The sequence below is a fragment of the Oreochromis aureus genome, linkage group 15 (assembly GCF_013358895.1).
Source record: "Oreochromis aureus strain Israel breed Guangdong linkage group 15, ZZ_aureus, whole genome shotgun sequence".
Taxonomy (NCBI): domain Eukaryota; kingdom Metazoa; phylum Chordata; class Actinopteri; order Cichliformes; family Cichlidae; genus Oreochromis; species Oreochromis aureus.
In genome coordinates this window covers 4,684,032-4,706,897 of record NC_052956.1, presented here as the reverse complement: position 1 = coordinate 4,706,897, position 22,866 = coordinate 4,684,032, and the positions used below count along the sequence as shown (strand labels likewise).

Below are 22,866 nucleotides of genomic sequence, written 5' to 3'. Positions count from 1 at the left end.
TGTTTTTGTTTGTGAAGCACTATTTTATACCAAAAGTCTTCAGATTCACTTAAACTGTAACAGAATATAGCTCACTGTTAGTATTACTCGTTATTTGCTACCAAAAATAATAATTAACTATAAAGGTCTGCTGAGAAGACCTATAAATAAACCCAGTCGGTCGCCAAAAATAAGTGCAGTGTGCTCTGAAACGATGTGGTTTGAATGCAGATCTTCCAAGAAGACATTTCAGAATTGAATTCTCATTCAAATGGATGAGTTCCTTAACACGCACTAATTATCGCCATCGTGCAAGACAACGTGAGTCAACGTGTTCAAAAAAAGACACAATCAAAACCTAAATTGCTTTAACTTAAGCAAACAGTCCCATTTACTACAAGTGAACCTCCAGATAAGTGAACCTCTGTCTGCTAATCAGCAGCCTAATAAATTCTTTGGTGGCTCCCCAAAACGTCCCCTGCACCGGTCTCTCTAATACCATTAAATCAGGCGCAAAAGCAACAAAAGCTGATGTAATCACTGAATGGGACCAGTTCAGGTTCGGATTAAACCAGTGATGTCACACTGGCACACGGGAACAAGCGAACAGCTGAGCGGCGACTCCGTCTCCTCCTGCCATTGCAAACGCAGCGCTCAGACGAGAACCTGCAACGACAGAAGAAGAGAACAGCGAACTCACTCGAGAGATTAGCCTCCACATGTCCCACCGGCTGCTGCAGGAGCTCTGTCAGAAGAAGAGAACAGAACTCACTCAAGAGATTAGTCTCTCACATGTCATTAAATCAGGGCTGCAACAGGAGCTCTGTCACACTTTGTAAAGCTCTGCAGCCGGAAGGTTTTAGTCCTGGTAGCAGGATCATTACGCGCTCCCCTTCGCTTCTTCTCCAGCCTGTGTGCGCGCCACACTCCGTCAGTCCGTGGATTGCCACAGTGGATGGTCAGCAGCCCTCAGAGCCGTGCCTCCGGGCTGCCAAGCTAAGAAAAATGCCGGGCGATGGATTCACCATTAAAAGTCGCATTAGGAAGTTGCTGCATTCTCCATCCACCGGAAAGAAGAACTGCAAAGAAAATCTCACCAACAAGGTACGAAAACTCCTGATGTGTGAGTAGAACAGCCGGACAGAAGAAGCGTCCCGCTGCAGACCTGTTAGTGCTGCAGGCTTACCTGGAGCTAGAAATCTGATCTGAGATACTTTACTGTAATTATTGGAAATCTAAGGTACAAACGTTTCACATGCTTAACCCTGTAAAGCCTGAACCATGAAACAACTGCCAGAAAATTCATGTTTATTGTATTCACCAAAAAGAAACTAAACATCAGCCTCCATTTATGAGCTGTCATTTTTATTGTTTTTACTGCATCCTGTATTTTTGTGCAATTTATTGATGCACAGGTCGTAACAAGTCACGTTACAGGGTGGAAAACTGTGAGATAGGCATTCATTAGAGTTATTAAAACAGTTATTGTAGTGTAGTGATAAATCATTATGAGAACAGCTGGTGCTGTTTATTAAAATAAAGTTATTGCAGTGTCTGGACTGGGGACACCTGTGTTAAGCAAGCATTCACGATTTAATAGCTGATTTACTGCCAAATGTGATGTTTAAACAGTGGCAAAAATGACATTTTGATAACCTGGCAACCCAAAAGGTTGGCTTATTAATTGCTTATAAATGATCTATTAAGACTGGTCAGTTAAAAAAAAACAAAAAGCAAACTTAGAGTCTATTTAGAGTTCTTAGAAAGCATTTATTATGATTCTTTTTATTGTTTGCTGATGTTATTATTGCAGTTTTGTTAGTAGGACACTGAGGCTCGGCTATTCATATGTTCACTCAGACTAATCAATGACGCCAGCAGTTGGTTTCTAATTCCCAAGACAGACAAAGACAGACAGGCAGACGTGCCAAGCCAGCTGTCACATCCTCACTTTGTCTTTGAGATCTTTTCCTTTTTTCTTTTTTCTTTACACCTCAAACACCCAAAAGATAAAACAAAGACAGCTTCCTGTCTCGAGCCTGTTGTTGGACACATATCAATCAAAGACATGCTTGGTGCTGCACATCAGCAGCTCAGAGTCGCCTCGTTTATCACAGAGTTTGTGCAGGTGTGCAATAAAGACAATAATGATGATCAATACTTTTCAGATTTGACAGCCTGAATCTTGAAACTGCCAGGAAAGGCTGCTTTTTAATACATAAGACTATGCCAGAATGTTGTACCCAAACAGCACATTTACTTGTGTCTTTACTAAACTCTCTCTCTCAATTCTTCTGTCAGCCTCCACTATTTTATTTTTGTTTTGTAATTATGATGAATTCCTGAAAACCAAAGCCGCCCTGTGCTGTCTCTCTACAGGTGACTCTAGAGAAAGTGCTGGGCATCACCTCTTCAGGAAACAGCGCTCTGGCCTGCGACCCTCGATCCGGACTTGTGGCCTATCCTGCAGGGTGAGATGAGAGAGACTGTTTATGCGCTGTTATCTTCCTAATCTGACCTTTGACTTATCAGCGCTCCGCTCGCTCCCAGCTGCCTTATCATATCTACCTCATGCGGATGTTTAGTGTGCAAATTTCTGCGTGTGTGTGTGTTATCTCTGCATCATCTCAGAGGACTGGAGCTCTGTGGTTTTTTTCTTTATCCAATCCTTGGGGAGGCTGTCTCTGGCACAGTGATAGCTTGTTGTGCAGTATTATTAATTCTTGCTGCTATAGCTTTACTCAGCATAGAATATAAAATGAGGATGGTTATGCTGGATGGTTTAGATCTGCAGTGCTGATACTGGGGGGGTTGGCCTCGGAGCGGGTGAAAGCAGTGTTTAAAAACAAGCAGAGTGGGTCCTGCCAGGTTGCAACAAAATCTGTGCACTTGAGCTGATTTTGTTCTCAAACCTTCCAACAAAGCTGTATTAATATTAAGAAGGCCAGAGGTCAAAGGGGAAAAACGAGGAGAATTAGAGCAGTGTTGTAACAACATGTAAAGAAGTGTAAGTGTGTGTGTGTGTGTGTGTGTGAGGTATGCATGGGCATGTCTTTGCACAAATGGTTCTGCTCATCGTTGTACTTCCTAAATGGTGCACAATCTGGCAACCCACCTGCTGTCTCAGTTTAAATCTGTGCAAGCTGCTCTGTACCAGGAATGCAGTTTCCTGGCACGGTGCAGTTCACTAGCAGGTCGAATGCTGATCTAAGTTCTGCTCACGAGCTAGGATGCAAAAAGGATTTTTAATTAATATGTAACAATATTATGCCTGCGTTATTTCAATATGGAAAGGTATAAAACAGTTGTTGGCGAAATGTCCCATATATAGTAAAGACTAAAAATGACTCACGTTATGTCTAATTGTGCTTTCATTTTTTATGTAACGCAGCGTGATCTTCTTTCTGAATGTTTCCTCTAAAGAAATTATTCTGTATTTCAAAAACTAGTCTGAGGATGGAAAATTCTGTGCATATTCCCAACCCAAGGTTTAAAATGTGACAGTCTGTGTGTGTGTGTGTGCGCGCACTTGTGTTCCTATTCATTTCCTTTTTGTGGGAACACCCTGTAGTCTCCAAGTTTCAATCATCTAGCTTTTTATCTACGGTGAAGTTGAAAATTGTGGAGGTAGCTCTCCTTCTTCATTAATATATCCAATATGTACAACTACAAAATGACCCCAGAGCGCGATGCTACCACCACCGTGCTTCACAGGAGGTGCAGTGTGCTTAAGTTTGACCTTTACTCCTGAAAGGCATACCCCTTGTCATTGTGGCCAAATGGCTCAATTTTTGTCTCATCTGACTGTAAAATGTTACTCCAAGACTTTCTGGTCATGCATGTGGGCAGCTGCAAACTTCGGCCGAGCTTGAAGGTGTCGATTTTGGAGTAATGTAAAACTCACTTCACTCGGCAAAGTGGTGACACATCGAAACAACTTGTATTTACAGGTCAAAGAAATCATTAAAAGCCAAAATCATCATTCATCCATGCCCGCGATGAATGTGCGCAAGCTTCTGGCTTCAACTGTATTTTTCACACAAAAGGAAAATGATAAATCATGAATGCATAGTTTTGACCACAACACACACAGCTGATTTAAACCAGAAATTATTGATGATTTATTTGGGTTATTATTGTGTTGTGGGGTAAAATTAAATAAAAATAAAGAGGAGTTAGAAACAAAAAGTAGTTGGAAGTTTTCCAACTGATCTTTTGGTCATTTGTAAGTTTCATAAATTCATTTCTGCACATGATTAGTTGTTTTTTCACAATCACTAAATGTGTCAATTATTTAATGCTTTCCTAGAAGATTAACAGCGCCAATGTTTAAAGTGTGTTTCTACCTCTCGCTGTTACCACCAAGGAAAAACTTACAGATAAAATTCAGCGATTGGCATCAGGCTTTCTTTGGAGTTGCACAGTTTGAATTTTTAAAAATTGCACCTATAAGCTCTGTCATCAATTTATTAACATAAAATGGCCATTTACCTGAAGTATGTGCATCGTTTCTCGACCTGTTCCATATGAGATAATCATATTCATTACTGCATTTCTTGGTTTCCTTGTGTAGGTGTGTGGTAGTCTTACTGAACCCCAAGAAGAACAGGCAGCACCACATTATCAACACTTCAAGGTGAGTCATCCACGAGTACAGTCTTCACTGAAGCAGAGCAGCACTGAACTAATCATGCTGTGATGTTATCCTCTGTCCCTCTCACAGGAAAACCATCACAGCTCTGTCTTTTTCCCCTGACGGCAAACACTTGGTGACAGGAGAGGTGAGTTTCGTCACCCTCACTTTTCTCACTTTGTCTCTGCAGGTAAACTCAAACTTGCGTCTGTCCTCTCGTCTTCTATTTAGCTTTCTTTGGTTTTTGCTGTGTGAACATCACAGTAGGACTGGTGTTTGTAGTGATTCAGATTTACTGCAGAAGGAGTATAAGAAGGAGTTAGTGCACTGTGCTGCGGAGACCCCAGCAGGATGGAGGCTTGCTGCAGACCTCTGTGTTTGCAGCCTCTCCTCTTTAAAGGGCCTTGTTCTGTCGTGTCACAGCGTAATGTGTCTTTTCAGTCAAGCGTCTTGAATCGGTTTTGTTGTAGTTACAACGCGGGCCTCGACACAACACGCTATCTTAATCCTCCCCGGCCAATCAAAGCCGATTAAAGACTTCTCTGCATAAGTGGATGGGCAGGCAGTAGTTGCCATGACGACAAAGACCAAAGTTCAAAAGACCAAATAGACTTGAGGATAGGCTGTTCTCCTGGATTCTCCTGGAATTCAAAGGGAACCACGTGCCAAATTCCCACCGTTAGAATACCGTTAGTAATTAAAACTGGTTAGAGATCGTAGTAGATGTAGTGGAGAAATATTAGAGCTGCAAATTTACTCGCCACTCCACTCCAGGCTGAGTGTTAGCATTATGGTCAGCTACCAGACGTATTAAAGCCCTCTTTTTAACCCGCTGCGCTCGGTGATCAAAGCTGAGCGCATCACAGCTGTATTAGATGTTTTCCCACAGGCCCTTTAAAAGGAGGAGTAAAAGATATGCCCGAGTGAGTGATCTGATAAGAAATGTCCCTCACACAGACACACACACTCATTCATCAAACAGTAGCTCATTTCCATACAGGGGCAGGCTGACAGCGGATGTGCAGGCTGTTTTGTCCTCCTCTTCTTGTGTGTCTTTTGTATGCAGCTCTGTCTTCAGCTGAATGTCACACTATTTCTTTTGGACCTAATAACTCTGACCTTTGAAAGGTCCTTTTACCATATTATAAAAGGAGACTACACAAATAGTCTGCTGAACTTTCGATCCCCAGGAGGGCATAATGTGAGCAGGTCAAGGGACAAGTAGACAATCAGAGGACAGAGAGGATGATCTTATAGAGAGAGGAATGACAGGTGACTCCTGAGCGGAGCCTGTTTCAGTCGACGAAAACATTAAGACGCTTTAGTGTATGAACGGAGGAGTGTTCGCCATCTTACTAACAACTTAACGTTGTTTTTAAACGTTGACTCCTCCCCCCTTACCATTTTTTTTCATCAGAGTGGTCACCTGCCAGCGGTGAGAGTATGGGACGTAGCAGAGCGGAAGCAAGTGGCCGAGCTCCAGAAGCACAAGTACGGCGTCTCCTGTGTGGCTTTCTCCCCCAATGGCAAATACATAGTCAGTGTAGGAAATCAACATGACATGATGGTCAACGTCTGGGCGTGGAAGGTTTGTCTCACTTGAAAGTTTCTAAAGCTCAAATCCTACTTGTGCTTTTACACCTTCTTCCGTTCTCCTGACTGCTTTAATCAGGACAATGATGGTTTAGTGTCTGATGACTGGCAATTTTTGAGCTCAATTTTTTCAAAGTCTAAATGAAAAAATAACTTTAAAGTAGTGAAAATGTCTAAAACCATGTAGTGAATGTAATGTTATACTGTTAGCAGTGAGTCTCATTGTGTTTTAGTTGTGTGATCTCTTTCGAATGTGTTGTTCTTTGCAGAAAGATGTAATAGTGGCCGCTAACAAGGTGTCCAGTAAGGTGAAAGGTGTGTCTTTCTCCGAGGACAGCTCCTACTTTGTCACAGTGGGGAACAGGCATGTCAAGTTCTGGTATCTGGACCACTGCAAGGCCAACAAGGTATGAGAGGCTTTCTTATCTTTTATTACTACCTGGAGTTATTTCCCTACCTTTTACTTCTGCTTTATTTTTGCATAATTGAATAACTTTAGTGCGCTCTTAGATTATGCAAATACATTTGTGAGACCCAGGGATCCTTAATTTTCAGCAGCACACATGAAACATTTCAGGGAAGCACTTTAACTGCTTCAGTTGGAGCTTTATCAGCTAACCATCACCCCTCTGTGCTATGTAGGCCAGCGCTCCTGTGCCTCTGCTGGGCCGCTCCGGGCTGCTGGGAGAGCTGAGGAACAATTTCTTCTGTGATGTAGCTTGTGGACGTGGCTCTAAATCAGACTCCACTTTCTGCATTACTTCCTCTGGGCTGCTGTGTGAGTTTAACAGCAAGAGGATGCTGGACAAGTGGGTGGACCTTCGGGTGAGTGAGAGGGGAGTGGGATGTCTGCAGGAGAGATGGGGTGAAAGGTAGAGGTGGGACTCACCAGACACCCCACTATATGATCAATGCGATTTTTAACATTTTGTGACATATAAGAAAACAAAACAAAATGAATAAGATATTCATAAATCTCAAATTTAAATTTTGTCAGTATCTGTTTTATCTAATAAGATAAAGTAATCATACTTAAATTATTTGGATTTATGTAATTTTTTGCTGCAAAATGATATTGTCAAGGAGCAACAACAAGCAAGTACCAACACTGTGACTAAAACCTGCCACAAGATGAATTGAATGGGGTCAAGTTGACAATTACACGCAGTCAGCTTCTGATTAGCTGCGATAAATCACCGAATTCAAATCTGTTGAGTCGACTTCCCTCATGTTGTGTTTATTAACAAAGACTCGTTCAGACTGATGCCAACATGCTCTCCCTGTATCTTTACAGTATCACCAAGCCAAATATTGTGATACGATGCTCTACTCTTAACTGCCACTACTGTTCATTCTTATTAAATGGTAGCTGAATGTAACATATTTGTTCTTTATTCGCTAGGTGTCACTTTTCTTTACGTGGTATTGGCCTCAGTCAGCACTAACATGCATGTTCATTTAGTTATTATTTGAGTACAATACAGGCACAAATGCCTTAGGTCAGTATCCATACGTGTTTATTTACACGGGTGAAGAGGATCTAAGAAGATTTAGAAGGACAGGTACAGGATGTGTTTGGAAAAGCTCCAACGGGGACGCTTTTCTACTCCTCTGTAACCTTTGCAGAGGACTCAGCCAAAGCAATGATGTAATATTATCTGCAGGAGCATAATTAGCTTAATTTTTCAGACTTGAATGAATGTGAACGTTTACCATTTTCTCAGAAAGATTATGAAGCTATGACTTGTGAGCTGATTTTCTGGCGTGTGTCCTTCCGTGCAGACCGGGCTGGCTCAGTCGCTCTGTCTCTCTGAAGATATGATCTTCTGTGGCTGTGCCGATGGAACGGTGCGAGCCTTCAGACTGGCTGACTTGCACTTTGTGTGCACGCTGCCGCGGCCGCACCCCCTCGGCTCTGACGTCTCCTCCATGACTGAGGCCAGGTGAGGAAGAGCTCAGGAGTAACTCGGCCTTTCTTTAGCACTGATCCACTGCAGGATCAAGTGAGCTCTATTAATAGAGCTTCCTGTCTCAAGCAGTGCAAGCCCGAGTCTCGTCTAAATGTTTCTTATTCTCGAGAATGTCGGATTTTTAAAAAGAAAACCTCTCTTCCTGTTGTCCCAACCTTTCATTCCCACAGTCATCTGTTCAACGCCACAGTGGATGCCCGTTACCCAGACACCGTTGCCGTTACCTATGACCCCGTCAGCTGCCGGCTCAGCTGTGTATATAATGACCACAGCCTGTATGTGTGGGACGTGAGAGATGTGCAGCGGGTGGGGAAGGTGCACTCTGCCCTCTTTCATCCCGCCTGTGTCTGGGACCTGGAGGTAAATGCATGCAGGAGGAAGTGAATTTATATCACCTCTTTAAAAGCTGTGAGATGTTCAGTGTGTTTTCTCAAGCCTCCTGGCTCAATAGGATTACAGCAGTACAACAGATTGGATTCTACTTATTGATTAGGTTAGTAATTTGCGGCACATTGGGGATCATTACACAAACAAAACTGGGAAACTTTGAGCTGTTGTGCCGTTGTACTGAACATCGTGCATCAGAATTTGGCAGCTTTAAATTGGTGATAACAATCGATATAAGACAATTCACAGCATAGTGAAACTGCATTTCTAGATATCTAACTTACAGCATTAATTGTTTTTTAAAATCATGCTTTTATTACCCTCTTCTAGTTTATTATTAACCAAGCTTCCTCCTTTTGTCACTACTCCCCAGGTGTTTCCAGATGTTCCAGAAGAAGTGGCTTCTGGTTTGTCATCAGGCGCATTCCTCACTTGTTCAGCTGATAACACCGTGAGAGTGTGGCGCATGGACGACTGGACACAAACCCATTCTCCAAACATCCTGAGCCAAGTGAGTTTGACTCCCAGGATCCGTATTCTCTTGAGCTGTGTTTCAAGTACAGCTGTGAAGAATTACTTTCTCTATCCCTCGTTTCTATGCAGGATCTTTTGAATATAATCTACATCGACGGGAACGCCAGCACCTTGCTGGATCCAGAGTGCGTAGCAAGTGCGAATTCAGAGGTCAAGTCGGGGGATGGACAGACAGCGGAAATCAGGACAGGCATCAGGACCATCTGTGTCAGCCCAGACGGCAAACACCTGGCATCTGGAGATCGCAACGGCATGCTGAGGTAGGACGAGAAGGCTGAGGCTGAGGCTGATGACAGACTGACGTGACCTCTGTCCTAATACTGTGATATTCTGCAGGGTTCATGACCTCAGCAGCATGGAGGAGATTCTGAAGGTGGAAGCCCATGATGCCGAGATCCTCAGCCTCGAATACAGTAAACCAGAAACAGGTCAGTGTGTGTGTGAGACTGTATTAATTACTGTAATGATGGCACGCTTGGAGAATATTTACACACTGGCTGTGAATACAATAGGTGATTATGTGGTCTGATTTCTCTCAGGTCTGAAGCTGCTGGCCACAGCCAGCAGGGATCGTCTGATCCACGTCTTGGATGCAGAAGACGACTACAGTCTGGTGCAAACACTCGACGAACACTCTTCATCCATAACAGCCGTCCGCTTTGCTGGTGAGCCACTTGAGAAGCTGTCAACATCTGACGGCTAATCTTTCCTTAATCCAACGCTTTCATCTCCGCTCAGTCCCACACAAAGTCCCTCTTTTATTTCACATGTGGTACAACTTGTTTCAATAATAAATGACGGCTACATGTGTGTTCAGGTGGAGTTTTGTTTGCCTGAGCAAAGCCTTTCCGTTGCACTTTGCTTTCTCTGCTTCAGCTGACATGAAATGTTTGCACCACTTACTGTCGCTGGTTTCAAACTTAGATTTTTGAAGCGGCGCTAATCTACTGTCTCTGGACTTTTTCATGAACTGTACAATTTTTTTTTACTAATAATAGTGGGTTAATATAAAATAGGCAGTTTGGGGCAAACTACTTTGAAAGCTTAGCTTTTAAGCTACCAATTACTTCATGCTGGAAGAAGCTGAACTGTAGAAATGCTGCCTTAGGGATGAGTCTAGCTGGGTTTGAGTTCCTCTGGCGTATTTCTGCATGGTGGTCATGTCTGCAAATGATGAGTCAGTGGCCAGAAAAAGGATAAGTATTTGGCCTACAGCTATTTTCCATGTAGAGAAAGAAATGATGAGTTATACACCGTATGGACATAAAGTACTGAGCCACACCTCTTAATCTTTGAAACTCAAAATTTTTTTATCCCCATTGCCTGCTTTCAAAAACATTTATGAAAGAGTGGGTCATTTGAAAGAGTCACTGGTACTTTAATGGGATACCACCACTGCAGCAAGTCAAAAAAAATGTGTGTATTAGTGGTATTACTGCAAAGTGGTTTAGGAGCCACAGCAGCTCACCCCTAAACACCACATAAAGATACAGAGCGGGGTTGCCCAGTGTAGCAGCACATATTGCATAGAAGATGCCAGAACACAAAGCTAACTCAGTAACTGCAGAGCTCCAAACCTCTTCTGGCATTAACATCAGCACAAGAACTGTGTGCTCCGAGCTTTAGGACGTGGGTCTCCAAGTTGCAGCAGCTCCTGTAGGTGTAACGTTTAGGTGATTTTGTCCATATAGCTTAAATTTCCATCTCTAGTTCTGCACTATTTATGTGGAAGTGCAGGGATGTCAGCTTTAGCTTTGTATCCAGTGAACATCAGGCACCATACTAGCGTTTTGCAACAGACAAGATTGCTCAGCTAACCAGCTAACTTCTTAAATAACATGCAATACCTTATCTTGGTAACATAAAAGTAAGTTTCATACTAAAAAGGCCAAAGTGTAATTGTATAATAAGCTGCTGTATAATATTAGGGTGTCTCTGTTGTCAGGTCTTAATTTTTTTTGAATGAACAGATGACTAAATCCTGGAACGTTCATCTGGACGTCGCATTTTCAGTGGCAGAAATGTTTCATCGCTCATGTGGCTTCTCAGTCTCAGCTGTCTGCAGGTTTCTCCAACCTCATAAACACTACATTTGCATAATGACTGAAACCAGCACCACTGACTAACAATAGGCTGTGAGGTCAGTTTCATGATCATTAACATGCAAATTGTCACGACCATTGATCAATCTCCATGAGTGCCATTCACAGAGAGTTGGGGAATAGCTGTAATTACAGCACTGTAAAATAGTGAACGATGCACCCTTAGGCCCCCTCAGTTCGGAGATGGTCGTTCCTTTTTCACGTAAATAGCCTCCTTGACTCCCCGCTCCAACTACTGTTCCTCCCTGTCCACTGACAGAGCGGCCACTGGCCTGTAGATGAGGCTGAGAGGTTGTTTCCATTGACTTCCAAATGTTGTCCATTACTGACAGGAATTTCACAGTCTAGGAAAGCTAACCTGTCATTTTTCACACCCTCCCTGGTGAACTTGATGTGTTTGGTCACTGAGTTAATGTGAATTGTGGGACATCCTGAGATTTGGTTTTTACCCAGGTGTCATCCACATATGTGAACCAATGACTCGGTGGTGTCCCAGGGTAGGATGATAGAGTCCTCTTTTCCACTTCTTTCATACAAATCAGCCACAGTGGGTGAAACTGGGGCACCCACGACGCCACCATGTTTCTGTCCTCAATACTGACACACTTGGTCGGTGTTGAGGGCAGGGTAATCCTCTCACACTTTTCACGCACAAATAATTTCTCCCGCTGAAAATGTTCCGTCCAGATGAACAGAATCAACTTTCTGGGATTTCCTTGCCTGGATGATTGAGCGTGCATGAAGACACGATGACTAAATGCTTTTGTTTTTTGTTCTTTAGCCAATGACAACAAGGTGAGAATGATCAGCTGTGGGGCAGACAAGAGCATCTATTTCCGCACAGCACACAAGGTAACATCAGATGTTGGATAGTACCCAACAAACACACACCAAAGCATGAGTGACACAAAAAATACTAACTCAGAACATCCTGCCAAACACCAATGTTAAAGCTAATATATATGCAGGCTGCTAAATGCTAACAAGGCAGGAAACAGCCACCTCATTGTAGACTGGAAACAGTGAACCAGCTATTCTGACTTCGTCAAAGATCTGCCTGCGATATTCTTCTGAATAACTAATTCTGGCCACAAAGAGCTTTATTGCATTTGACTTTTTTTTTTTCATTAATTCCTCTCATTTAGGTCACACTTATTGGACAATAGTAACACAATCTGTTTAGCAATTCTAGAGCACAGACCACAAAAGGAGCATTTGTGCTACAAGTTGTATAACTATGAAATACAAAAAAAGAGAGAAAGAAAAAGAAAAAAAAGGAGGCGACATTCTTTTGCTCTGGAATTGCTTCTGGGTTAGCAGGCCACTTACAGCATTTTTCATAAACTTGAGACGGGATTTAGGCCACTGCAGTGACTCAGAGCATTAAGTTGTTTTGTTTTTTTTGCGGCGCGCAGTAAACAAGGGCTTGTTAGTCTAAAGTGAACCTTCTCTTCGGCGTACAGACATTTATGGAGTGCTCATTTTAGAAAGTTGTTGTGACAGGTTTGTGCTCCGGCAGAGCAGAAATGAGCTTCTTCTGTGCCGTTTTCAAGGATGAGCTGCAAAGAGTACCCTTTTCTGACTATGTCTATATGATGATGATGATGGTAGTGATGCACAAAAGCTGATTCTCTGTGGTCTAAACTTTGGCCTATTCTAACTGCCAAACATATTCAGTCTATTTTTTCCCACTCCATTATTGTATGCAACAACTAGCTGTATACCCACCTTTTAATATGCAGATATTGATCCTGAGTCAAGCTGATCTCTGCAGCTTTTGGAGACTTGGCTCAATGATTGTAAAGATGCACATATTTATCTTTGCAGGTTATATAGAGATCAGCACGCTCAGAATAAAAGTCACATCATGCATTCTGCTAAAGTACCCCTGATATTTTCTCTACCCTCCTCCAGCGCAGGCCTGACACTGTCTTGTTCTGTTTCGTAGACCGACAGAGGAACAGAGTTCAGGCGATCCCACCACATGGTGAGGAAGACCACGCTTTACGACATGGACGTAGACGCCACCTGCAAGTACGCCGCAGTTGGCTGTCAGGACCGCTGCATCAGGTGAGCGAGGGCACGCGGCTTCAAAGTTACATGAGCTTCGCTAGGAAAGCGTTCTTTAAAGGCGCCGGGGCTTATCTCTTCCTTCTCTCTGCAGGATTTTCAACATCAGCAGCGGCAAACAGAAAAAACTCTACAAAGGATCTTTGAGTGAAGATGGAAGTCTGCTCAGGGTAACATTTTTCTCCACAGTCGAAACACCTTTTTTCTCTCTGTCTGTATATATATTTATACACATATAGAGAGAGATACTAAAAGGCTCTTTTGTGTTTGGTGTGGCAGGTTCAGATCGATCCCTCTGGTCAATACGTGGCCACCAGCTGCTCCGATAAAAACATCAGCATCTTTGACTTCTACACCGGGGAGTGTGTGGCCACTATGTTTGGACATTCTGGTAACGCAGCTATCGCAGAATAAATCTAACCACAATGACAGGGAACATAATGAGAGCTAACAAGCCTTTTGTTTCTTGTTTTTGTTTGGCAGAAATCGTCACTGGGATTAAGTTTACCAGCGATTGCCGGCATTTGATTTCTGTGTCGGGAGATAGGTGAGAAACCGCCTCTCAGTGATGTCCTTGCACCCAGGCCGAAGCAATCTTCTGCCTCTGCAGCTGTAGGAAATGGCTGTGGAAATGTGTTTGCAGATGCTTCCGAGCTGAAATGAAATCTTGAATATTTAATGCTTTTATCTCCCCCAGCTGCATCTTTGTGTGGAGGCTGTCCCCGGAGCTGACAATCACCATGAGAGAGAGGCTGCACCAGCTCAGAGAAAACCCAAACACACCACCCAGCAAAACCTCCAGTCTCAGGTGACGACACCAGCACACCTCCACCTGTTAATTGAGTACATTCTTTCCACGAACCCAGCGCCGATGATAAAGAGCCCACCTCAAGCCAATGTATTCCCTTCGCGTATAATGACATGGCAACACAGATAGAATATTCATCTTGTTGACTCTTTCGCTGTGTTTCCCTAGGCGTGAGGTGTACAGCGCTCCCGCTCTGGGGGGTCTGTCCTCTGACAGCGACCGTGAACACGAGGAGGACGACAGAGCGGCGAACGACGACGCCAATGACCCCGAAGACAACGCGACCCATTCTTCTTCCGCCAGCAGCCACGAAGAGGAGGACACAGGTACTGTGTGATAATTGATGACATGAATAAACATACCGGTAACTGCTTTTGTTTTTTTAACATCAAGGAGGTCAAAGGGTTTAGTAATAGGTAGACAAGCTTCCATTGGTGCACTGCCCTGACATTTGGCTTCTTTGCAGAGTGCAGCAGAATCTGGAAAACAACCGAAATTGTTTTAAACTGACTTCCTCTATTAACTTTGTAATTATTGTGCCTCTTCATGCAACAGGAGGCTCAGATGAAGGACAGGACTGGGAGCTGACAAAGGTAGATGTTTGTTATCACTTTAAATAAAATAAATCTTTTTGGACTATTCTAAGAAAGCACAACTTCAAGCATCCTAACACTTGCTTTTTGTTCCATTAAAGAAAATGAAAATGGAAAAAAAAACACATCCCTGTGTGTTAATGATGCCATACAGTTTGTTCTATAGCAACAAACGTGATGGAAAGGCTGAATAATTGTACTGTGCTGTATATAATGTATATTCCCAGCATGGAGTCGTCAGCCAAGTCACCCCTGAGTCCTCAAAGCGTCCCCGGAGGCGTTGGTCTCATCGTATGGGCTCATTGGAAGTGATGGTTAAATCCATGCTGGACCTGAGGCAACTGGAAACCTTTGCTCAGAAGAAAAACCCCAGCTGCCCCCCACATGACAGAGAGAGGCAGAGCTCGCTCGGCCTCCAAGAGCCCGTGGTATGTTCTGTTTGTCTATAAGGGAGATATAGGAAGCTGCTCGTGTGGATCCATGAGTGTATAATTGCACTGCTCGTTTTCTGCAGATGGGAGAGAGACCCAGGAGACATCGACCCTGGCCGGACACCGACTGGCTGTCCTCGCACACTTCCAGGGACACCAAGGGGACAGATGTGCTCTATCCTGAGGAAAAGGAGGACGACACAAGTCCTCTGGACAGGTAAACCTCTGCCTGCTACGCACTGTTTTGCCTGACTGATTGCAATGCCACTGCAAGACAACAAAAGTCCTTTTCTATTCTCAGTTTGCTGTTTCTCTCTTTCTGCACCCCCCCCCATTCCTCGTTGCTCCCACGTCGGTGATTCCATTACATCAGTGATTACTGCAGGATGCAAGGACGAGGGATCCGTAGCGAGAGCCAGGACAGCCGCAGCCCAGACAGCGCTTGCTCTTTGGATTATGACAGCAGAGAGTCCAGCCCAGATCATATTTTGAATGGTAAGGTCTTACTCTGAATGCATGCAGCATTAAAAAGGAGCCTTTTGTGCAAAAGCTCTGAACTCCAAACAATCACGTAAATTCCAAAGTTGCACTTTTTCAGCAAGTAGCACATGACATGAGACTGTCTGCTTTAGATGCATTCATGCTTATGCCCTGGTAAAAACATACATACATTATTTACTTACTTTCATTGGGATTTTGCAGTTTTTCAACACAAAAACTACCACAAGAAGTCTAAACACCTTAAAAGTATGTTACAACCCACAGTATGTCTATCGCCACGCTGTAAGAGATTCTACATAACTGAAATAAGCCACACAGTTCCCACAAATTTTAATAAATAATTAGGAACAAGAAGGGAAAAAAAACTAGAAAAAGTCTAACCATAAACCATCAGCAACACTAAACTGCTGCCACTCTGACCAGCCTGGTGTACATCCCTGTTACGGCCCTCCACAACAGTCCCAGTTTCTCATATCGCCCCCTTGGGGAGATTAATTCCCCACATCTGATCTAAGCTAAACCAACATCAAAACTAAAAGGGAAGGAAAAAGCATAACATGAGCGTAAGCCACTCAAACTGCTGCTGCAGTCACAGGAATGTGAAGGGAGTGAGAGAACAGGCTTCCTGACCGCCCTCATAATTGGCTTTCAGTCCTTTTCAGTCTATAAGGCCAGACCAGATACTGCAGCATAACTGAGAGGTCTTTGTATATTTATAATGCTAAAAAAATGTGAGCTTTCTTCACGTTGTGAGTTTTTTTCATGTTGCAGTACTCTCTGCCTGCGTGCGCTCAGTCTCAGGTTTTCTTTCTGAAGTGTGCCAAACGCAGGATTTAAAATCACGAGTTAAAATGTCCAGGAGAGCTTTAAAATATCTCTTCAACATACAGTGAAGCTCATACCTACCTGCAGAGAGGGATTTGCAGAGAGACATGGATTTTATTTATTTATTTTATTTTATTTTATTTCGAGGCTCGATAAGAGAAATGTCAGATAAAACTACCAGGCTGGTTATTTCTTAAGGATTACAGAGTACCTGCTGCCCCTCCTCCCTGTGTGTAAGGGCTGTATCAAGGCCACTGGAGACTTTGGTTTCTCTTTGTCACACTTGTGTCTCTGCTGCGTCTAATTTTACTTTCGCTTTCAGATCCTGCAGAGGCAGAGTATCTGAGTCAGGACAGCTCGGATGAGGAGAAAGACGAAAAGGAGGAGGACGAGGAGCGAAGGGAAGGGGTGACGAGCATGGACGAGGCTCTCAGGACAATAACGGACACTGGCGGGTGCGATCGAGCGGATTTCCTCAAGCAGAACTTTGAGACACTGTCGGAGGGCTGCACTACAGGTAACACAGAACACACAGACAGGCGTGCTTTGAGCTTTAGGGAAATAAACTTATTCTCTTTGTTGTTGGGAGCCAGGGGCAGAAGATTGATACCCCTTTGATGTCTAGTTATGACTAATGTATAGCCTGTTTGTGGCTAACACCTCCAGACATGTTTTATTTCCCAGAAGTTTTTAAATGACCTCACGTGCAGACACAGACGACATTGATTATCCTCTCAGTCTCACTTCTACTTCCTGCCTCTGTCTCAGTTTTCTTCCTTTTTGTTTTTTCTTGATGTCCATCCACAGCTGAGCAGAGCAGAGTCCCGAGGCTCAGTATGTCTTCACGCTTCCTGGCCAGAGGACATAATAACCGGTACTGCCTGACCACTTCAGACCAATGTGGATTCAACAGCTATAATTACAAACCCATGCGGACTCTCACACGCTGCTGTGTACTTTCCCTCTCTAGTCAAGCTGTCAGTTTAAAGTAACATTGTTAACCCTCTACGGGTGATTTTGTGTGTAGCAGGAAATTGTTTTCTTTTTTTATTCTTGGAGGTGGAGATGTATAAGTGTAAACAGCTTCATATTTTGGGGGCTAAATGATTCCACCCTCATGTTTAAGCTACTGTTAAAGAAGCGGCTCTCTGCAGAAGTCTCCAAATCCACCTGTCAGCACATCTAAAGCTCACTAATTATCATGGTATATCTTGTTTAAGCAGTGCAACCCCCTCCTGTTTAAAGTTTACACTAACTGACTGCTGGATGAGGCTTCATATTGACTTTACAAACCTGAGAGTAATATCAATCTGCACGTACGTTAGGGGAATAAATGTATGTCTCACTTATCTGCTTCTCTTACCCGGTATTACCTTTCTGCGCAGAGACGTGCGTCTGTTTGCCAAAGCGAACGGGAAGGAACAAGGCGGCCGCTCTATTAAGCCCCCGGTGTCAAAAGTGCGGCCCTTGATGGAAGATGGCGTAAGCGGGAACGCAGAAAATAAGAGTCCCGTGTCCCCTGGAAAAGCTCAAGGGCCAAAGTAAGAAGAAAGCACACACATTAAGAGGCGTCATCGGGGTTTAATTTTTGAGGCTAAACCGGATCTGCGAAAAGCATAAAAGTCACTAAATGATTCTAAAAGATCAGTATGACAACATGGAGGGATAAATGCTGTGCTTTATTCCTGCCAGTCATGTGACTAAAATACTCACGCGTGCCGTGAACAGATGGTAAAGTTGCTGTATTGCGTCTCAGCAGGGCTCCGGAGAGAAGCAGTCCTCCTGCGCTTAGACCCCAGAAGAAGACGACCACAGGGTCCCACCTCTGGAGGTTTTCTAATCCTCCCCCCAAAGCTTCGCTGCTGCCGGACAGGACGGCGTGCATCCAGAAATCGCGCTCTGCCCAGGACTTGGCCACGCGCTGTACGTTTGATCTCGTTTCAGTTCATTCATTTATTTGTCTGTGGTTCCTGTTTGTGTCTGACTTTTCAGCGAACTACAGTAATTCCATCCGCTGGCAACTGTGAGAAAGTTAATCTGCCTCAAGAGTGTATTTAAACATAATTTGCATTGCCGACTTCACAGTTTCTTTGAAATTTGCCATATTAATCAGTGTATTTTCCCACATGAGTTGAAAGTAACTGCTTTGTAGTCTTCTGAATCAGTTCATAACACTTTAGCACGCGTAATTTAATTCTACTTTCTTAGAATTAGTCATATTAATCTTCTGTCTTTTTCTGCAGCTCTTCCCTCCCCTATGCCCTCTAGTGACCAGAGGGAGTTGCACAAGAGACCTCAGCAGCTTTTCCTCAATGAACCCTCTCCCAGACCTTCCTCGTGCTTTTCTTCACACTCCTCTGGGTCCCCACAGTCATCCCAGTCCCCACTTCCGTGGGAGAGCCCTAAACTCAAGCCCCAGCACTCTTACATGAACCCCACTGCTAGCTCCGTGGCAAAAAGCCGGTCCTCCTCTTTTGGAGATGCCGTCCATATAGTGACCCCGCCAGGCTCCCCCTTGTTCTCCAAGAGGAGGAGGTCGTCTGTGGAGATGGAAACTGAACCTCCCGTGTTCGCCTCATTTCCTGTCCTGATTTTCCCATCCTCCACGCCGTCAAAATCATCCCTTCCACTATCAAACAGTCCCTCCTCGACTCCACCTCATCCTACAGCCAGCCAGAACGTCCCTCCTTCTCGCATCCCACTTCCTAAGCAGCCGCTCAGCCCTCGGCGCAGCCTGTGCCTAGAGGTGAAGCCAAGCTCAAGTTGGTCTGGAGGCATCAGCAGGGCTTCTACTCCTACAACAGACCCCGGATGTCACCATAGAGCTACTCCCCTAAACAAACAAGGTCAGAAAGCCGGGCAGTCGTGTACTTTTTAATGTCTCCACAGAGCTAAGGAGCTGATTGGCTAACTGTGTGCTTGAGCGTGATTTTATCTTGTTACTTTCAGCATTAGGCAGGCACCTGTCTCTAAGTTTGGATTCCTCTTTGTCATGTTCCATGCCTGTGAAGCAGAAAAGGGACTCGGTTTCTGAGAGGTACAGTTTTACATCACTTGTGAAGACTTTGCTAGATGTTTTTTAACAGTCGCACACCAGATTGCTAGTTATTTGCTTCATACACACTATGAGTTGGCTGCAGTAGTATTTGTTCATTGTATCTGTTCAGTTCTGGGTATCTTATATACAAGAATTAGTACTGCCACTGCAACTGACTTACATTTCTGGCTTTTATTCTCAGTGCCAAGGAGCCAGGTCAGGTGGCTGTAGCTAAAGAGTGCCCTCTGGTGCCTGAACAGGCCCACACATCAAGCCCACAGCCAGGTTTGGCCTCCCACGACTTCTTTAACCAACCCTCCTCTTATTTGTTGCTACATCCCCTGATGTTTTTCAGTACTGCTTGTCAGTCTTATCTGTCTCATATTATCTGCCTGCTTCCAGTTAGACCTTTACAAGGACCACACATGACAGAACAACAAGTTTTAAATATCTGCTTTTTTTGTTACATTTGTTACATTTACATTTGTTACATTTTGTTACATTCATTCCTTTAGTTTCTTTGTCTTCAGCCCTTTTCTCGCTTCCCTCTAATATCAAAATATGGATGATTTTCATAAAATTTGCACACTTGTACTTCCTGAAAAGGATGAACGTTTTCCGTTATGGCCTCATGTTTGCACACCAGGTACTGTTTTCCATTATCTGTGGAAATTTGCAGGTGAATTTGCATATTACTTAGACTCTGCTGTGACGTCAAATACAAAGCCTCAGTTAATGGGCAGTGCAGAGTTTTCCTCACATTGCTCACTCGCTCAGTAAATAAAAGGTATCTAATAGTTTTAAAGTGCTCTAGTGAATCTTACAATAACTCCATCCCCTTCGTCATACTTCCCTCCCGGCTGTTCCCTGGATGATAAGCGCCTTTCAAAGGCCAGGAATTTCTTTTCGCTTCATTTCAATTTGAAAAACACAGAAACCTTAAATGGCATTAAGTGATAGCTGCTCTGCATTTGTACCTGAAACTGTGTTTTGCTGGATGATATAAACTGTGAAATCAGTTTTCTTAGTTCACACTGTTACAGCTCTGCGGCTTTTTGCAGCAACCTCCTCACCTGTTTGTTTCTTTTCTGATACCAACTTTTCCCTCTTTCTTCCTTCCTTATATGCTCTTCAACCTTTTGCACAGCGTTTACCGCTCTCCTACTTCGCTCGATAACAGCGCGCGCTTGTGTTTGTGCTATTTGTGCTCCTGGGTGCGTGTGCTGATTTTCTGCACGCTGTGCCGTACTTGAAAGTCATTCTCTCTATCTCTCTCTGCAGATCGCTCAGCCACCTTGGAAACTTGTAGGCAGGTTGTTACTGACCTTCACAGCAGTTTGCGGAAAACTGTCACGTTGTACACTACGGTCAGTGTGTGCGTCTGTGTATATGAATGTGTGAAAATGGTGGGTGGGTGGGTGGATGGAGAACTTGATAGAAAACAGGAAACAGAGAGAGAATAAGACAAAGGGGAAAAGCAAACATCTATAATCTGATGAAGCGAACGAAGAGATAAAGGCACTGTCCATCTGTGTGTGCCTCTGGCTGCCTGTTGACTGCATAAACTGTATATAAAAGACATATGTGTCTGGGAATTTTAAAGCCACCCGTTTTCAAATTCTCAATATGGCTTTCACCTTGTTTTTGCTTTGTTTGTTTTTTAAACTATAGTCAAAAGTGACCATATTTAAACAAGAAGGTGAACTGTTATCAGCTAATATTAGCTAGCCTGGTTAGCATGCTACCCAGGTTAGCATGCTACCCAATCTAGTATCGTAACCCTGCTAGTATCAATAAAGTGTATGTTTTCGTACATTAAATGGTGAACAAGATGGGTGTAGCTACTTTGCCATTCAAAGTAGTAACGCCTATATTAAATGCTTAACAGATTTTAAATGGGTGAATTATAAAAACATTCACACTTTGTTATGAAAGGGAAAGTGCTCTATAAGAACTACAGTCATTTTCTGTTGGGTGGAAAACATGTTTATTTCTCCTGTAAAGTTGAGTATTTTAACATGAAACAGAATGGTGACTTGACTCCGTTTTTGGGAAAGCCTCAAGTGGTCATTCAGGGTACTACAACTTTCACTCCATCATTGGCTTTTTTTTTCATTTCTGGAAGTTTGGATGGCTGACTTACTTTATATATGCATGTGTTCATTAACAACAGGTACTACAGCATAGCCAACAGACCAGTGAAGATCAACATGAGATGAGGAGCATCCTGTCAAAGGCGCTGCTTACAGTTAAGGATGAGCTGGACTCACTGCCTCATCCCTCCTCACCCCAGTGTGAAGGGCCCCCAGGGGCAAACGGTGACGGAGAGAAGGCCCTGGCTCTGCTGGAGCAGTACGCTGAGCTGCTGGTGAAGTCTGTAGAAAAGAGACTAGACACCAAGACCTGAAGAGATAGACTAATGTTTGCAGGGCCCATAAACCAGGAGGAGAAAGAGAGACGAAGACTCTATAGCACTCTTAAATGCACAATTGTTTTTTTGCACAGACCATGTGGAAAATGGTGTCTAGAATATATATATATTTTTTAATTGCCTTACTTTCACATTGCTGTTGTTCTCCTTTGTCTGTGGAGCATTTGTTAAACTATGTAATTGAACTTTTCTAAGTGAATGTTACAAAGGGAAACACTGGAGGGACAAAGATGATGAAGTCACGTGAAGAGCAGAGGTAGTCCAAAACTAGAAGACTACATGGGTGTAAAAATATGCCACAGTTTTTGTTAATTATACACACAACTTTTATTTTTTTATTTTTTTATGCTATTAAATTGTTACTAATTGGATGAGAGTAATATTTTTTTAAGCAAAGTAAATATATGTGGATATGAACGTACTGAGATGTTTTTAGTTTTTACTGAATTTTAAAAAAAATTGTCCATAAGATGAAGCTAACAATTTTTTCCCCCCAGTATTAATATCCAGGCTCGAAATTCTGCCTCGTCGTCTGTGTAGCTGTTCTGTTTTGTGGAAGTTGAAGCCTTGACCCAAATGTGATGTTAGCTTAAGGGTCCGGTACAATATCTATAATTTAACAATATGCTGCTTTTGAGGTAAAAATGCTAACGTTTGGGCTTAGAGGGGTGAGGACAGAAATGGTTTCACTGAGTTTTTGCTGTAGGAAAGATGCTAGCCAGAGCTTTTCAGGCTACCTCTGTCAGTCATGTAATTCATATTTTTGCACTGATGGTGTTTTCCTTGTAAAAGTCACTGTAACTTTGGTGAAACAATTGCTTGTCGACAAGTATCACACAGTCAATCATCCTGTTAGTTCCTTTTATACGTTTGTGCTGATTTTTTATTTCTCTGAAAGAGATTTTCTCTTATTTTACTGTTATACAGTTTCATAGTGTCGATCTGTTAAAACAAAACACAATAAAAACATGG

At 43.3% G+C, this 22,866-nt stretch overlaps 1 protein-coding gene across 1 annotated transcript; it reads left to right on the top strand.

Moving 5' to 3' along the window:
- The first annotated feature begins 830 nt into the window (after positions 1 to 830).
- Positions 831 to 22,748, top strand: LOC116332200 (mitogen-activated protein kinase-binding protein 1-like). The gene is made up of 33 exons (XM_039599070.1): positions 831 to 1,083; positions 2,359 to 2,450; positions 4,553 to 4,615; positions 4,703 to 4,760; positions 6,030 to 6,200; positions 6,475 to 6,612; positions 6,848 to 7,030; positions 7,988 to 8,148; positions 8,346 to 8,535; positions 8,936 to 9,073; positions 9,166 to 9,356; positions 9,433 to 9,524; positions 9,636 to 9,761; positions 11,980 to 12,050; positions 13,147 to 13,268; positions 13,363 to 13,438; positions 13,548 to 13,659; positions 13,752 to 13,815; positions 13,966 to 14,076; positions 14,245 to 14,402; positions 14,632 to 14,669; positions 14,897 to 15,097; positions 15,184 to 15,317; positions 15,474 to 15,595; positions 16,749 to 16,943; positions 17,234 to 17,300; positions 17,812 to 17,967; positions 18,183 to 18,349; positions 18,670 to 19,272; positions 19,376 to 19,463; positions 19,666 to 19,748; positions 20,745 to 20,830; positions 21,637 to 22,748. Exons 1-33 carry the CDS (start codon positions 985 to 987, stop codon positions 21,868 to 21,870), a joined length of 4,590 nt encoding a protein of 1,529 aa, XP_039455004.1. The 5' UTR covers positions 831 to 984; the 3' UTR covers positions 21,871 to 22,748.
- The last annotated feature ends 118 nt before the right edge of the window (positions 22,749 to 22,866 follow it).

What these genes read in the sequence shown, in the direction of transcription:
- LOC116332200 (XM_039599070.1), top strand. Translation starts at nt 985, where the DNA reads ATGCCGGGCGATGGATTCACCATTAAAAGTCGCATTAGGAAGTTGCTG. An exon ending in CCACGAAGAGGAGGACACAG is followed by an intron (nt 14,403 to 14,631) that starts GTACTGTGTGAT and finishes TTCATGCAACAG; the next exon opens with GAGGCTCAGATGAAGGACAG. An exon ending in CCAGGACTTGGCCACGCGCT is followed by an intron (nt 18,350 to 18,669) that starts GTACGTTTGATC and finishes CTTTTTCTGCAG; the next exon opens with CTCTTCCCTCCCCTATGCCC.